The 14263-nt window shown below is 45.0% G+C and overlaps 1 protein-coding gene across 22 annotated transcripts in view; it reads left to right on the forward strand.

Moving 5' to 3' along the window:
* ttn.1 (titin, tandem duplicate 1) overlaps positions 1–14263 on the forward strand; it is a 173208-nt gene that overhangs the window by 103871 nt on the left and 55074 nt on the right. For all 22 annotated transcript variants that reach the window (XM_041068717.2, XM_055504775.1, XM_041068719.2 and 19 more), the window contains 29 exons: positions 47–194; positions 328–493; positions 741–892; positions 1002–1298; positions 1497–1796; positions 2009–2323; positions 2410–2558; positions 2864–3014; positions 3092–3373; positions 3461–3763; positions 3956–4258; positions 4563–4844; positions 4985–5172; positions 5265–5376; positions 5460–5762; positions 6007–6315; positions 6470–6751; positions 6892–7191; positions 7328–7621; positions 7720–10689; positions 10788–11108; positions 11204–11488; positions 11599–11904; positions 12025–12188; positions 12402–12639; positions 12751–13026; positions 13113–13412; positions 13497–13799; positions 13886–14185. In XM_041068717.2, the coding sequence (XP_040924651.1) occupies positions 47–194; positions 328–493; positions 741–892; positions 1002–1298; positions 1497–1796; positions 2009–2323; positions 2410–2558; positions 2864–3014; positions 3092–3373; positions 3461–3763; positions 3956–4258; positions 4563–4844; positions 4985–5172; positions 5265–5376; positions 5460–5762; positions 6007–6315; positions 6470–6751; positions 6892–7191; positions 7328–7621; positions 7720–10689; positions 10788–11108; positions 11204–11488; positions 11599–11904; positions 12025–12188; positions 12402–12639; positions 12751–13026; positions 13113–13412; positions 13497–13799; positions 13886–14185 (10099 nt within the window). The remainder of the gene's footprint in view (positions 1–46; positions 195–327; positions 494–740; positions 893–1001; positions 1299–1496; positions 1797–2008; positions 2324–2409; positions 2559–2863; positions 3015–3091; positions 3374–3460; positions 3764–3955; positions 4259–4562; positions 4845–4984; positions 5173–5264; positions 5377–5459; positions 5763–6006; positions 6316–6469; positions 6752–6891; positions 7192–7327; positions 7622–7719; positions 10690–10787; positions 11109–11203; positions 11489–11598; positions 11905–12024; positions 12189–12401; positions 12640–12750; positions 13027–13112; positions 13413–13496; positions 13800–13885; positions 14186–14263) is intronic.

A 14263-nucleotide genomic window follows, 5' to 3' on the forward strand; every position in this document is an offset into this window, starting at 1 on the left:
TTCTGCTGCTACTTATATACGTCTGGTCCTTGTTTTGCTCTTTCAGGTAAACCCAGCCTGTGCTTCTCAGTCTCTGGTTGTTCCAGACTTGATAGACGGTGAGGAGTACCTGTTCCGTATCCGTGCTGAGAATAGCTTTGGCTTTGGTCCCTTTCTCACATCCATTGAAACGACCAAAGCTCGAGATCCTATCTGTACGTGTGCTTTCTTTCCTTATTCATCTTTCAGCTTTTAACCATTGTGACAGACCAATTTTTTTTTTATTTCAAACTGCTCACATGCATGTTTAGTTACCACTGATCCTATGTGCTACTATTGGGTTCTTAGATCCTCCTGATCCTCCAACAAGGTTGAAGATTCAGAATGTGAGGAAGCGCACAGTGACTTTGACCTGGAAGGCACCAAAGAATGATGGTGGTTCACCTGTGACTCACTACAGCATTGATCTGCTCTGCTGGGGCGCTGGCGGAACACAGAAGGAATCCTGGAGGAGGTAATGAACCACATCCTGATAACTAAGACAGTTACTGACAGTTACTAAGACTCAATATGAAGTCAAACAAAGTTTCATTCCAGTCTACTGCTTTTTGACCAGGCCTTACTTATTTTGTGACTGAAATTACAACCTAAATTCAGGTTGTAGTTAAAAAAGTCTATAAGTCCATAGCATAAAAACAGTTACTAGACATCTAATTTCTAAAGACTCAGTGTTTGTTATCTGCACTGAAACTGTCTTGTAGGTGTAATAGACGAGATGTGGACACCACCAGCTTTAAGGTGGAGGACCTGACAGAGGGAGACGAGTATGAGTTCAGAGTAGTGGCGCACAATGAGGTTGGAGCGAGTCGACCTTCATCTACCGCTGGACCCATCATCATCCAAGACCAAATTTGTAAGCGCGGATTCTATAATATAATCAGTAGACAGAATAAGATCCTTCACTAGTGATGTGAACATTGAGTTGTCCAGGACACTTTCTTATTTTCTCTTGTGTATTGCAGGTGCACCATTCATCGAGCTGAATGAATTCATGGAGGCTGAGCAGGGCAGCGACATCAATGTTGTGGCCAGAATCCGTGGCTGTCCATTTCCCACACTTACCTGGTACAAAGCTCCGCCACACAAGCCTGACGACAAGGTGGAGATTCAGTATGATGAGCACATCAACAAGATAGTGTCAGACGACAGCTGCACACTGCTCATCCAGCAGGGAAAACGTCCCGACACTGGCTTGTACACGCTGGTGGCTTCCAACAGTCTGGGCAAGGCCTTTAAGGAGATGAGGCTCAACGTGCTTGGTATAAACCCAGATGTCAGACCTTTACTGTCTGAACTCAAAGAATGTTTTGTCATATATATAATATTTATACATCTAACTGTGGCTGTTCCAGCAATTGAATTTCCCCACTGTGCGATCAATAAAATTCATCTATCTATATATCTATGAAGTCACTTTGAGGATTTCAGCAGGTCCCTAAATTTTCTTATGGTTGCAGGTCGTCCCGGGCCTCCATCTGCTCCCATCAAATTTGAGGAGATTGGAGCAGAGAGGATTACACTAGCCTGGCTGCCACCAAAAGACGATGGCGGCTCTAAAATCACAAACTATGTCATCTGGAGGAGGGTGTCCAACAGAAAGACCTGGGTGCCTGTCACCAATGAGCCCAAAGAACGTGTTTGGATGGTGGAGAACCTGATGGAGGGTCATGAGTATGTGTTTCGCATCATGGCCCAGAACAAGTATGGAGTTGGAGAACCTTTGGACAGTGAGCCTGAGGTGGCCCGAAACATTTTCAGTGAGTTCAACTGTCCCACCATTTGCTAACATGCTCCGAAATCCAAATGTTAGCCTGGTCCATAATGACACTAAGCTTATCAATACTTCACCAAGACGATTAGCGATGGGCTTTAACAGAACCCAGTAGTTTTTTCCTACTGTATGTCTAGGTCAGTTAAATAACGAGACCTCACCCAAAACCCTTGCTGCTTTCTGCCCATGCTTCTGCAGCCATTCCTGGCCAGTGTGAGAAGCCAGCAGTTACCAGTATCACTATGGACTCAATGACCGTGAACTGGGAGGAGCCAGAGGATGACGGCGGCAGCCCAGTCACTGGCTACTGGCTGGAACGTAAAGAGACCACGGGTAAACGCTGGACCCGGGTCACCCGTGACCCCATTCGTCCGATGGGGATGGGCGAGTCATTTGTGGTTAGTGGGCTAATAGAAGGCTCCCAGTACCTATTCAGAGTTACTGCCATCAACGCCGCAGGACCTGGACCCGCCAGCTCCCCCACAGATCCAGTTTTTGCCAGAGATCCTATTTGTAAGAATTTACTTTTAAATTTTATAAAAAATATTTAAAATTCACAGATTAATAACATACAACCTACATGCTGTTTCCTGCCACAGCTCCACCCTCTGCTCCCACCCCCAAGGTTTTGGATTGGACAAAGTCCACAGTGGATCTTCACTGGATCCCTCCACTGAAGGACGGTGGCTCTAAGATAATGGGTTACTGGGTGGAATTCAAGGAAGAGGGCACAGAGGCATGGGTGAAGGTAAGAGGGAACCTCACAGATGATTTTAATGTTGTCAAGTACCTCTGGAGATGTTTGCTGTCATTACTTGAGTGGTTTGTAGTAGTAAAGGAGCACAGTGGGTATGGACATTAACATACTGCCACCGTTTGGCTTTATCTTAAGATTTAAAACAAAGACTTCAACTGCAACTCTTTATGTTAGTGATCTGAATCTCATACTGGTATTTTCTATCTGCAGCTGTCTGGTCAACACTGACTTTTCAGATCCCTATTCTTGTGACAGGACGTGGTTGCGAAATAGAAATTTACCATCTGTCTTTCCAGGCCAAGGAGACTGAAATCCGTGGCACTCGATTGGTTATCACCGGCCTGAAAACTGGTGGTCAGTACAGGTTCCGAGTCATTGCTTTCAATGCTGCTGGTAAAGGTGAGCCAGGCGAAGTTCCTGAAGTACTGGAGGTCAACGACAGAATAAGTGAGTTTTCAAGGTGGAAGTCTTAGTTACAAAAACTGAGATCTCAGAACAAGCCTCAATGTTTTTTTTTCTCCCAGTTGCTCCTGAAGTTGACCTGGATGCCTCAATGAAGGAAAGGATGGTGGTCCATGCCGGTGGCGTGATACGCATCATTGCTTATGTGTCAGGTCAACCGCCACCAGAGGTCACCTGGAGCAGAGATGGAGCTGTTCTGCCTCTCGAGGCTAAAAAAGAGACAACGGCTATCAGCTCATCCCTGGTGATCAAACCCTGCACCAGGAAGCACCGCGGTGTTTACACGCTGACAGCCAAAAATGCTGGAGGGGAGAAGATGATTAGTGTCACTGTGGAAGTCCTGGGTTGGTGTTTATAAAAATAACACCAAGACAAATATGAAATTATTATTTATAACTGTTTTCAATAAACTTAGTTTCGTCCTCCCTCAGATGTCCCTGGGCCTGTTGGCATTCCATTGACTGCAGAGAACCTGACGATCGACTCTTGTAAGCTCAACTGGTTCTTTCCTGAGAATGACGGCGGCTCTCCTATCAGTAATTATATTATAGAAAAGCGTGAGGCTGAACGCAAGTCGTGGACCTCGCTCTCCTACACGGCCAGCAGACAGAACGCTGTTGCTTATGACCTCACGCCTGGAAAGTCCTATTTCTTCCGAGTGGCAGCTGAAAATGCAATCGGCATTGGAACATTTGTAGAGACGGCAGCCGACATTATGATCAAAGAACCCATGAGTGAGTTTAGTTCAATTGTGACATGTCTGTTTTTGAAAGTAAAAAAAAAATACAAACCTCAATTTCAAATGTAAAGACAAATAAGAAAAATATTTTCAGACTTGGGGGGGGGGTAAAGCTGTAGGAACAGGGAGGTTTTCCAGAGGTGAATGTTTAGTTCAAAACCTGAGTGACCATGTGTGTTACCTTCAGGTGTGCCAGACCGTCCCGAAGACCTGGAGGTCACAAAGATCACCAGGGATTTGATTAGTGTTGCTTGGAAGGCACCAAAGAATGATGGTGGCTCAGAGATCACCATGTACATACTTGAAGCACGGATGATTGGCAAAGACAAGTTTACCCGACTCACAAAGGAGCCGTTGTTGGAGAGGAAGTACACCCATGATGGTCTGAGGGAGGGCGAGTCCTACGAGTTCAGAGTCAGTGCCGCCAATGAGGTTGGACCAGGCAAACCATCGTTCTGCACAAAACCCATCACATGCAAGGATGAAATGGGTGAGAACTGTCTGTCACTAGACTGTAGCTGTATGTTGTGTAATTTTACAGAGACTGACTGAAACAAACATATGTACAGTATATAAATGTTGATTTAGATATGGCTTTTCTTCATCGTAGTAAATATAGATAGGCAAAAATATTACTCTGTGGGGAAATTCAATCCAAATAATGCTTAGCTCTAATAGCTCCAAGAGCCACAGCACAAAGTGAGAGTTTTATGTTCATGCTGTTATTTATTTTCAAAACAAATTTGAAACTAACTCCGATTTGTTTATGCATCATAAAAAAATTGCTCTGACAGAGCCACCAACCATTGAACTGGATTTCCGGGACAAGATCATCATTCGTGTGGGTGAGAGTTGTCTGCTTCAGGGCCGTTACACTGGCAAACCGTCTCCATCCATTGTCTGGTACAGAGACGACAAGGAGCTGAAGGCTGACAAATATGTCATATTGAAGAGCACACTGACCACCATGTCACTGGGTCTGATGAAGGCAAAACGCGAGCACAGTGGCAGATATGTGGTAGTGGTGGAGAACAGCACTGGATCCAGGAAGGGAGTCTGCAACATCACAGTTGTTGGTATGTAGTGCAAACTGGTGGAATAGAGACAGCTGCTAGCAGGTGCATAAAGAGCAGCTACTGTAAATGACGATTATGAAGTTTTAGCTATAGGCAAGTTGGCCTGGCTTCACACCACCATGTTTTCATCTTTTCTGCAGACCGTCCAACTCCTCCTGTTGGCCCAGTTGTTTTTGAGGAGGTGCACAGGGATTATATGGTCATCTCTTGGAAGCCTCCTCTGGACAGTGGGGGGGTAGATGTCTCCAACTACGTTGTTGAGAAGAGAGATGTCAACAGAGACAATTGGAGCACAGTGACAGCAGCCACTACCAAGACCACTTGCAAGGTGAGTATAAGGTTTTCAACAAGACCAGTTTTGGTAGAGGACAGGCATGGATACATGTTATGTGTAAACCTCAAGGTAAAACCTTCTTACAGATACCTAAGCTGACAGAGGGAAGGGAGTACATCATAAGAATCTCTGCTGAGAATATGTACGGTATTAGTAATCCACTGGAGTCTGAGGAGATGAGAGCCAAAGATCTTTACAGTATGTTCTTTACACCGCCTCCTAGCACACTAAACATTCCAGAATTATTTTTAGAAGAAAAAACAAAAAAATATTTCTTACAGGAGTCCCTGAGGCCCCAGAGATGCCAACAGTCAGAGAGGTGTATGCCACCAACGCACTGGTGCTGTGGACCCGCCCTCGTGATGGCGGGAAGCCGATTACCAACTACATCCTAGAGAAGAAGGAACCCATAGCCAAGCGGTGGTCCAGAGTAACTAGAGACACCCTGTACCCAGCTACTCAGTATCGAGTCCAGGACCTTGTAGAAGGATGTGAATATGAGTTTAGGGTGATGGCTGAGAACGAGCTTGGAACCGGAGACCCCAGTGTCCCCTCCAAACCCATTCTTGCGAAAGATCCCATTGGTTAGTCTGATCTTTAAATCAGTGTTTTCTTCAGGTTAATTGCGTTCAGTGCTGTACTTCCATTTACTGTACCCATAAAAAAACAAATATAAATAAGCTGCTAGACTGAATGTCAAATATGGTAACATGAAAAATGATCATCCATCAGGTCAGTTTGAGGATTAAGAGCTTATTAAATTAAGCAGGTACATTTGTACAATATGTGTAATTAACAGCCTACTTCTTCTACCTTTTATCTTCGCAGTGCGCCCCAGCCCTCCAATAACCCCTGAGGCTTATGATAAGACCAAAGACTCGGTCAGCCTGAGGTGGCAGATGCCTCGCCATGATGGAAAAGGCAGGATATTTGGGTACATGGTTGAGTACCAGAAGCCTGGTGCTGTGGAGTGGATTCCAGCCAATGAGAGCCCTGAGCAGTGTCCAGACCTTCAATATGTGGTAATGGGCTTGACAGATGGAAATGAGTATGCCTTCAGGATCTTCACTGTCAACGCTGCAGGCAAATCTGACCCTGCCTATGTCAAACAGCCAGTCACGGTTCATGACAGACTGGGTAAGAGTTCAACTGTTACTCTTTTTTTTATTGCAAACTTCTCAAAATATCAAAAAGGCATCTCATACCATAGAACATGAGGACATTTAGAAACAAATGTTTTTGTGCACATTTTTTGCTCTTGATTGAGTGTTTTTCCTTTTTCTTTCCACAGAGGAGCCTGAGTTGTTGCTGGATGCTAACATGGCTCGTGATCATCTTGCCATGTTGGGCACAGATATCACACTAAGTGCCACCATTAAAGGTGTACCAACACCCACTGTCAGTTGGAAGAAGAACAACGAAGAAATGCCTTCTCACATCGCCGTTGCTGTCAGTGCAACCAGCAGCAAAGTCTGTATCCCCAAGTGTGTCCGCCCTGATTCAGGCAACTACACCATCACTGTGGAAAATGCTGCTGGAACGAAATCAGCAACTGTTGCGGTCCTGGTCCTGAGTAAGTAAACTATTGACCAAAACAAATATGGGCTAGTTGTTTGTGTACAGTTTAAATAGATATGTCTTCATGCAATGAAGAAAATATATGCTTTGTCATAAAATTTTAAATAAATGTTCATTTTCCTCTAACCCACACAGACAAGCCTTCTCCTCCCAGAGACCTAGTGGTCTCTGAGGTGACCAGCGAGTCTGCCTACCTAACATGGAAAGCTCCTGAAGATAATGGTGGTGCTGTCATCTCCCACTATGTTGTTCAGAAAAAGGATGTGGCTGCAGATCAGTGGGTCCCCGTCTCTGCAGCCAATAAGAAGCTGAGTCTGATGGCCATGTACTTGATGGAAGGAATCCAGTACCTTTTCAGAGTGGCTGCTGAGAATCAGTTTGGCAGAAGTGACTTCGTGGTGACCAAGTTTCCCATCAAAGCTGTTGATCCTCTATGTTAGTAAATGTTTTACTTTGTCTGGTTTCTTAATTATGCCATTTACAAAGCTTGACTGAACCTATGAAAAACGTGTCACTTGAAATATAAATCCAGTTATTAGGAAAAGTTAGTTTAGCTTGTTTTACTTCTTAGATCCTCCTGGCCCACCCAAAAACTTGCACCACACTGATGCTGAGAAGACAGAGGTCTGGTTGGAGTGGGAGTGGCCTGATCGTACTGGTGGCAGTGAAGTTACTGGCTTCATTGTGGAGTACCAGGAAGAGGGTCAGACAGACTGGATCACATTCAAGACTGTGACTAATAATCACACCCATGTTACCAGCCTAGAGGAGGCTAAAACATATCGCTTTAGAGTCAAGGCTCAGAATGCCATTGGTGTGAGTCGTCCTGACACTAGTATTCCCATCACTTGCCAAGAGAAGACATGTAAGACATATGCTTTTTACAGATTTGGGTCTACATTAGATGAATCTGTTCTCATTTACCTAAAATAATAATACTACTGCTATTGTCTTTTCTTTTAGTGCCGCCATCTATTGATGTAGATGTAAAACTTATTGAGGGGCTTGTCATCAAAGCTGGCAGCACAGTTTTCCTTCCAGCCAAGATGTCAGGCATCCCTATTCCCACTGCTAAATGGATGACTGATGGCAAAGAAATTTTATCAGAGGGTCGTTATAACATTCAGTCACCTGGATCTTCAACCATCCTCAGTATCCCTGAATGCCAGAGAGGAGACACTGGAGAGTATATTCTTGCTGTCTCAAATGCTGCTGGCAGCAAGACTGTTGCCCTGCATGTCACCGTGCTGGATCTTCCAGGTCCACCCATCGGACCTATCAATATTTTGGAAGTCACTCCTGATCACATGACGATCCAGTGGAGGGCACCCAAGGATGATGGTGGCACACCCATTACCAACTATGTGGTGGAAAAGAAGGATGTGAAGAAGCCATGGGAGCCCTGGTCCGTTGTTAGTTCTAGTGGTATGAACACGAATGCCAAGGTGTCCAGGCTAGAGAAGGGCCGTGAGTACATTGTGCGTGTCCGTGCAGAAAACAAAATTGGAATTGGTGCCGGTCTTGAGAGTCCTCCTACTATTGCCAAACATATGTTTAATCCCCCTGGACCACCAGGACCACCAGAGTGGTCTGACATCACAGAGAATGCTGTGACAGTGGAATGGACTCTACCAGATTATGACGGAGGAAGTCCCATTAGTGGTTATGTGGTTGAACGTAGGGAAATGACTGGAAAGTGGATCCGGGTTAACAAAACACCTGTGTTGGACCTCAGATACAGAGTGTCAGGCCTATTTGAAGGCAACAGCTATGAGTTCCGTGTATTTGCTGAAAACATTGCTGGCATCAGTGAACCTTCTCTAACCTCTGACCCCATCAAGGCCACTCGAGCTATCACCAAACCTGCACCTCCTTCAAATCTTAAACTAAAGGACTGGAGCAAGAGCTATGCTGACATCTGCTGGACCAAACCGACAAGAGATGGCGGAAGTCCTATTCTTGGCTATGTGGTTGAAGCTCAGAAATCAGGAACTGCCCAGTGGAACAGAATCAACAAGGATCTCATCACGATCTGTGCCTACAGAGTGCCGGGCCTGATTGAAGGAATGGAGTACAGAATCCGTGTGAGAGCCACAAATAAGGTTGGGGACAGTGAACCCAAGGAATTGGCCCAGACTGTCTTGGCAAAGGACATCCTGGTTCCCCCTGAAGTTGTTGTTGATGTATCCTGCCGTGACTCAGTGACTGTTAGGGCAGGTCAGGTCATCAATTTGATCACTAGAGTAAAGGGAAGACCTGATCCAGACATCACATGGACCAAGGATGCCAAAGCCTTGACTCGAGAAAAGCGCACTGAAATTAACAACAACTATCCTCTTTGTGAACTTGTAATCAATGAGGCACTCAGGACAGATTATGGTAAATATGCCATTGTTGCCAAAAACAGCAGTGGACAGGCACAGGCCACAATTCTTGTAAACGTCCTTGATACACCAGGGCCTTGCCAAAACTTGAAAGTAGCCTACGTGACCAAGAACTCTTGCATGGTGTCCTGGGAGAACCCTGCAGATAATGGCGGTTCTGAGATCACTCAGTACATTATTGAGTGTCGCCAACCCAGCCAGAGAGGTTGGACCGTTGTTTCAAATGATTGCACAAAACGTCTCATAAAGGCTCCTCTTACTGAAGGCTGTGAGTACTTTTTCCGTGTGAGTGCAGAAAACAAGATTGGTTCTGGTGTAGCCACTGAGACCAAGACACCTGTGTTGGCGATTGATCCCATTGAAAAGCCCGGGGAGCCCATTGAGTTCCATATCTCTGAGATTGGCAAGACCTTCTGCTTCCTCAGGTGGAAGAAGCCGGACTATGATGGTGGTAGCCGGAACCTGGGTTATCACGTTGAGAAAAAACCAAAAGAAGCTGAGGAGTGGGAAAGGCTGCACAAGGGTGCCATAAAGGAGACTTACTTCATGGCTGATAGGTGCTTTGAAAACCAGATTTACCAGTTCAGAGTACAGACAAAGAATGAGGGAGGTGAAAGTATCTGGGTAACCACAGCTGAGGTCCTGGTTAAGGAACAACTTGTTGAACCTGACGTCAAGATTAAAATGGATGGAACCCTTGTAGTAAAGGCAGGAGACTCTATTCCAATCCAAGCAACAGTGAAAGGCAAACCTCAGCCTGATGTAAAGTGGACAAAAGATGAGAGCAAAAATGAGATTAGGAAGGGTCCCAGACTTCAGATTGAAACAGGTGCTGACTTCTCCAAGCTGTTACTTACTGGTGCCAGGCGCACTGACAGTGGCAACTATGTGGTTACTGCCTCAAACACTGCAGGAACCTGTTCTGCTAATGCTAAGGTCAACGTACTGGACAGACCTGGGCCCATTAGGGACCTCAAGGTGTCTAGTATTACCATTGACCGGTGCCATCTGACCTGGGAAATCCCAGAGGATGATGGTGGCTGTGATATATATAACTACATTATAGAAAAATGTGAGACAAAACGGGGCGTTTGGTCAGTCTACTCAAATGCTGTCATCACCAACAAAGCTAAAGTTACCCGTCTTATTGAGGGTAATGAGTACATCTTCAGAGTTCGTGCTGAAAATAAGATGGGTCCTGGCTCAGCAGTGCAGAGCGAGGCCATTGTTGCTGGCACTCAGTTTAGTGTACCTGAACCTCCTGAAGCACCAGAAATCAGCAAGATTGCTAAGGAGGAGATGACTGTGGAATGGGCAGAGCCTGAAAGAGATGGAGGGAAGACGATCATTGGCTATTTGTTGGAGAAGAAGGAAGAGCATGCTGTTAGGTGGTCTCCTGTCAACAAAGACACAATGCCCGGAACTCGTATGACAGTTACTGGACTCCGGCCTCTCCATGATTACCAGTACAGAGTCAAGGCAGTTAATGAAATTGGTATCAGCAGTCCAAGCAAGCCTTCACGTGCCATTACTGCCAAGGATGCAGTTGGTATGTAATGAACAACAGCGATAATGTTGACAAGTGCATGTTGTGTGTTATTTATACACACAAAACTTATGGCTACATATTTACATGACTTCTTACAGAACCTCCGGCACCTCCCACCAACCTGAAAGTTTTAGACAGCACCAAGTCCTCCATCACACTGGGCTGGACCAAACCTATATCTGATGGTGGAGCTCCCATCATTGGTTATGTTGTAGAGATAAAGGTGCAGGGAACCACCAAGAAAGGAGAGGATGGTTGGAAAAGGTGCAATGTAGCAGCTCAGCTCGTCGTGTGTGAGTTCACAGTCACAAGCCTGGATGAAAAGCTTGTTTATGAATTTAGAGTGTCTGCTCAGAACCAAGTGGGCATGAGCCTGCCTTGCAACATGGAGGGGGCTGTGATCCCAAGGGAAATTCTAGGTGGGAACTTAAATGTTTATTTTATCAAGAACCCACATTAGGATGTCACCTGCACAATGGCATTGTGCTGATACTGATGCTGTTTCTTCCAACAGAGGCACCAGAGATTGATTTAGATGCCCACTTGAAGCAGGGCCTGACAGTCAGAGCAGGTTGTCCTATCAGACTGTGTGCCACCATCAGAGGCAGACCACCTCCCAAGGTGACTTGGAGGAGGATGGGCATTGACAATGTAGTCAGAAGAGGAAAGGTCGACCTCATTGACACCATGACCTTCCTCATCATCCCTGACAGCACCCGCGATGACTCTGGCAAATATTGCTTGACCCTGCAGAGTCCTGCTGGAGAGAAGGCTGTGTTTGTCAATGTTAAGGTTCTAGGTAATAATTTAACGCATACGCAGTTTGTTGAAGTCAACATAAAAGAAAAAATCATAATCCAACTTTTAATTTGACAAGGAAAACTTTAAAACTTGTGTTTTAACTCACAGATACACCTGGGCCAGTGATGAATCTGGAAGCTGGCGACATCACACAGACATCAGTAATGCTGTCCTGGACTCTTCCAGAAAACAATGGCGGCAGTGAAGTCACTCATTACATTGTTGAGAAGCGTGAGATTGACCGTAAGACATGGGCAACTGTCAAGGCTGAAGTTGAGAAGGATAAGGTTCCCTTCAAAGTGGGTGGTCTAATTCCTGGCACTGAATACTACTTCAGAATAACAGCTGTCAATGAGTATGGTTCTGGAGTTCCCAAAGTGACACCTACTTCTTACCTTGCTACCGATCCACTCAGTATGTATATCATCACTTGTGTAACACCACAACTATGTATTGTATACGGCTGCTTGTTGTATATGTCCATTAAAGAGTAAATAAAGCTCTTGAATGCATCCGTATGATTTTTTTTTACAGGTAAGCCAGATCCTTGTATCAAGATTGAGGTCCTGGAGATCACTAAGAACAGTGCAACAGTTGGTTGGGTGAAGCCTGCAAGGAATGGTGGGGCCAAAATAGATGGTTATGTAATTGAATATATCGAGTTCAAACCTCCTCCACCACCTCCAGTCCCTGTGGAGGTTTGTGATACGAACGGATTCTATAATTTGCAGATATAGTTAATATAGCATATATATATATATATATATATATATATATATATATATATATATATATATATATATATATATCTTCCAACTGCATTTCATCAGATTGTATTGTGTATACTCAACGATATTCTCACTGATATTTTACAAATATTTTTATTAAAAATACAAATTATTCATGCTTAGGTTCCAGATGGACAGGAAGCTCCACCACCACCGCCACCTCCTGCAGTAGAAGAAGAAGAGGAAGCCAAACCTGCAAAGGAAGAGTGGAATTCCTATACCACAGTGAAAGGTTTGACTGTCTCCATCAGTGGTTTAAAGGAAGGCAAGACATACAAGTTCAGAGTTGCTGCCAAGAACATCATGGGTCTGAGTGTGTTCACTGAAACTAGGCAGCCTGTTGAGATCAAGGAACAAATGTGTGAGTGTCTATTACAGATCAAAAAGAGATCATTACAAAATTATAATTCTGTAAACAATTAACCACCATTAACCTTTCTTGGGTTTTGTTACATAATTGGAAACATTACAGTGGAGCCAAAGATTGTCATGCCAGAGACAGTGAGTGCCAGAGCTGGAGCCAAACTCAGAGTGGAGGCACTGGTTTCTGGAAAACCAGCCCCGACCTGCAAGTGGATGCGTGGCAAGAACGCAGTTGTTCCATCCAGCCGTCTGGCTGTGCATCAGTCTGGAAACCTGGGTGTGCTGATTGTCAAAGACGTGTCACGGACTGACAGTGGCGAGTATAGTCTGGTAGCTGAGAACAGCTCGGCAAAGGTGGTTCAGACCCTGAAGATTGTCATCAGAGGTTGGCATGTTCAAGTATTTTTTTAGATTAGTAAATGTATGTTTTGAAATTAGCAAGGCATCAAATCATTTTTCTGTGTGCTTCAGACATTCCTGGTCCTCCTGAGGGTCCTGTGGAAATCAGTGACATTGATTCTGATGCATGCTCACTGTCCTGGAACAAACCACTGGAAGATGGAGGAAGCAATATCACCAGCTATGTGGTGGAGAAATGTGATATCAACAGAGGCGACTGGGTGACGGCTGTTTCTTCTTGCTCAAAAACCAGCTGCAGACTTGGAAAGCTCATTCCTGGAAAAGAATATATTTTCCGCATTCGTGCTGAAAACCGCTTTGGCGTGTCAGACTCCATTCACTCTGGCAGAATGATCGCCAAGTTCCCCTTCAGTGAGTTTCATTGAAAATGTTCCCAGTGCATGCTTTGAGTTGTACAAACACTAATTTCCTTTGTGTTTTTTTCTTTGGCATTAGATGTTCCCAGTGAGCCCCTCAACTGCCGCATCAACAAAACCAACAAGGACTGCATGTTTGTGGCCTGGGATAGGCCAGAGAGTGATGGTGGCAGTCCCATCACGGGTTACTACATTGAGCGTAAAGAAAGAAACAGTCTGCTGTGGGTGAAGGCCAATGACACAGTTGTCCGCAACACGGAATACCCATGTGCGGGACTCATTGAGGGCCTAGAATATACCTTTAGAGTGTCAGCCATCAATCGTGCTGGCCAGGGCAAACCAAGCAAGAACACTGACTTTGTCACTGCCAGAACTCCTGTTGGTATGTTTGCTGTTAAGACCTATGTAACAACATATGTTGTTTAAATTCACATAGTTTCCTTATGGTTGCTCATTTTTGTTTCACAGACACTCCAGGTAAACCTGAGGTCTTGGATGTAACCAAGAACTCTGTCGCTCTGGTGTGGACCCGTCCCAAAAATGATGGTGGAAGCAAGATCATTGGGTACTATGTTGAGGCCATGCGGGTGCCAGGAGACATTTGGGTGCGCTGCAACACCAGCAGCCAGAATGTCCCAAGAGAGGAATATACAGTGACTGGCCTAGAAAGAGACCTGCAGTACCAATTCAGAGTCATTGCCAAAACTGCTGTCAACTTCAGCAAACCTTCAGAGCCCACAGATCCAATCCTGGTCTGTGCTGAGAACGGTGAGTGGTGTTCATTTACCACTGTGGCCAGATTGATACTTAATTATGTACTGTATAATAACTAAGTTACCACATTTT

Source organism: Betta splendens, chromosome 21 (assembly GCF_900634795.4).
Source record: "Betta splendens chromosome 21, fBetSpl5.4, whole genome shotgun sequence".
Taxonomy (NCBI): domain Eukaryota; kingdom Metazoa; phylum Chordata; class Actinopteri; order Anabantiformes; family Osphronemidae; genus Betta; species Betta splendens.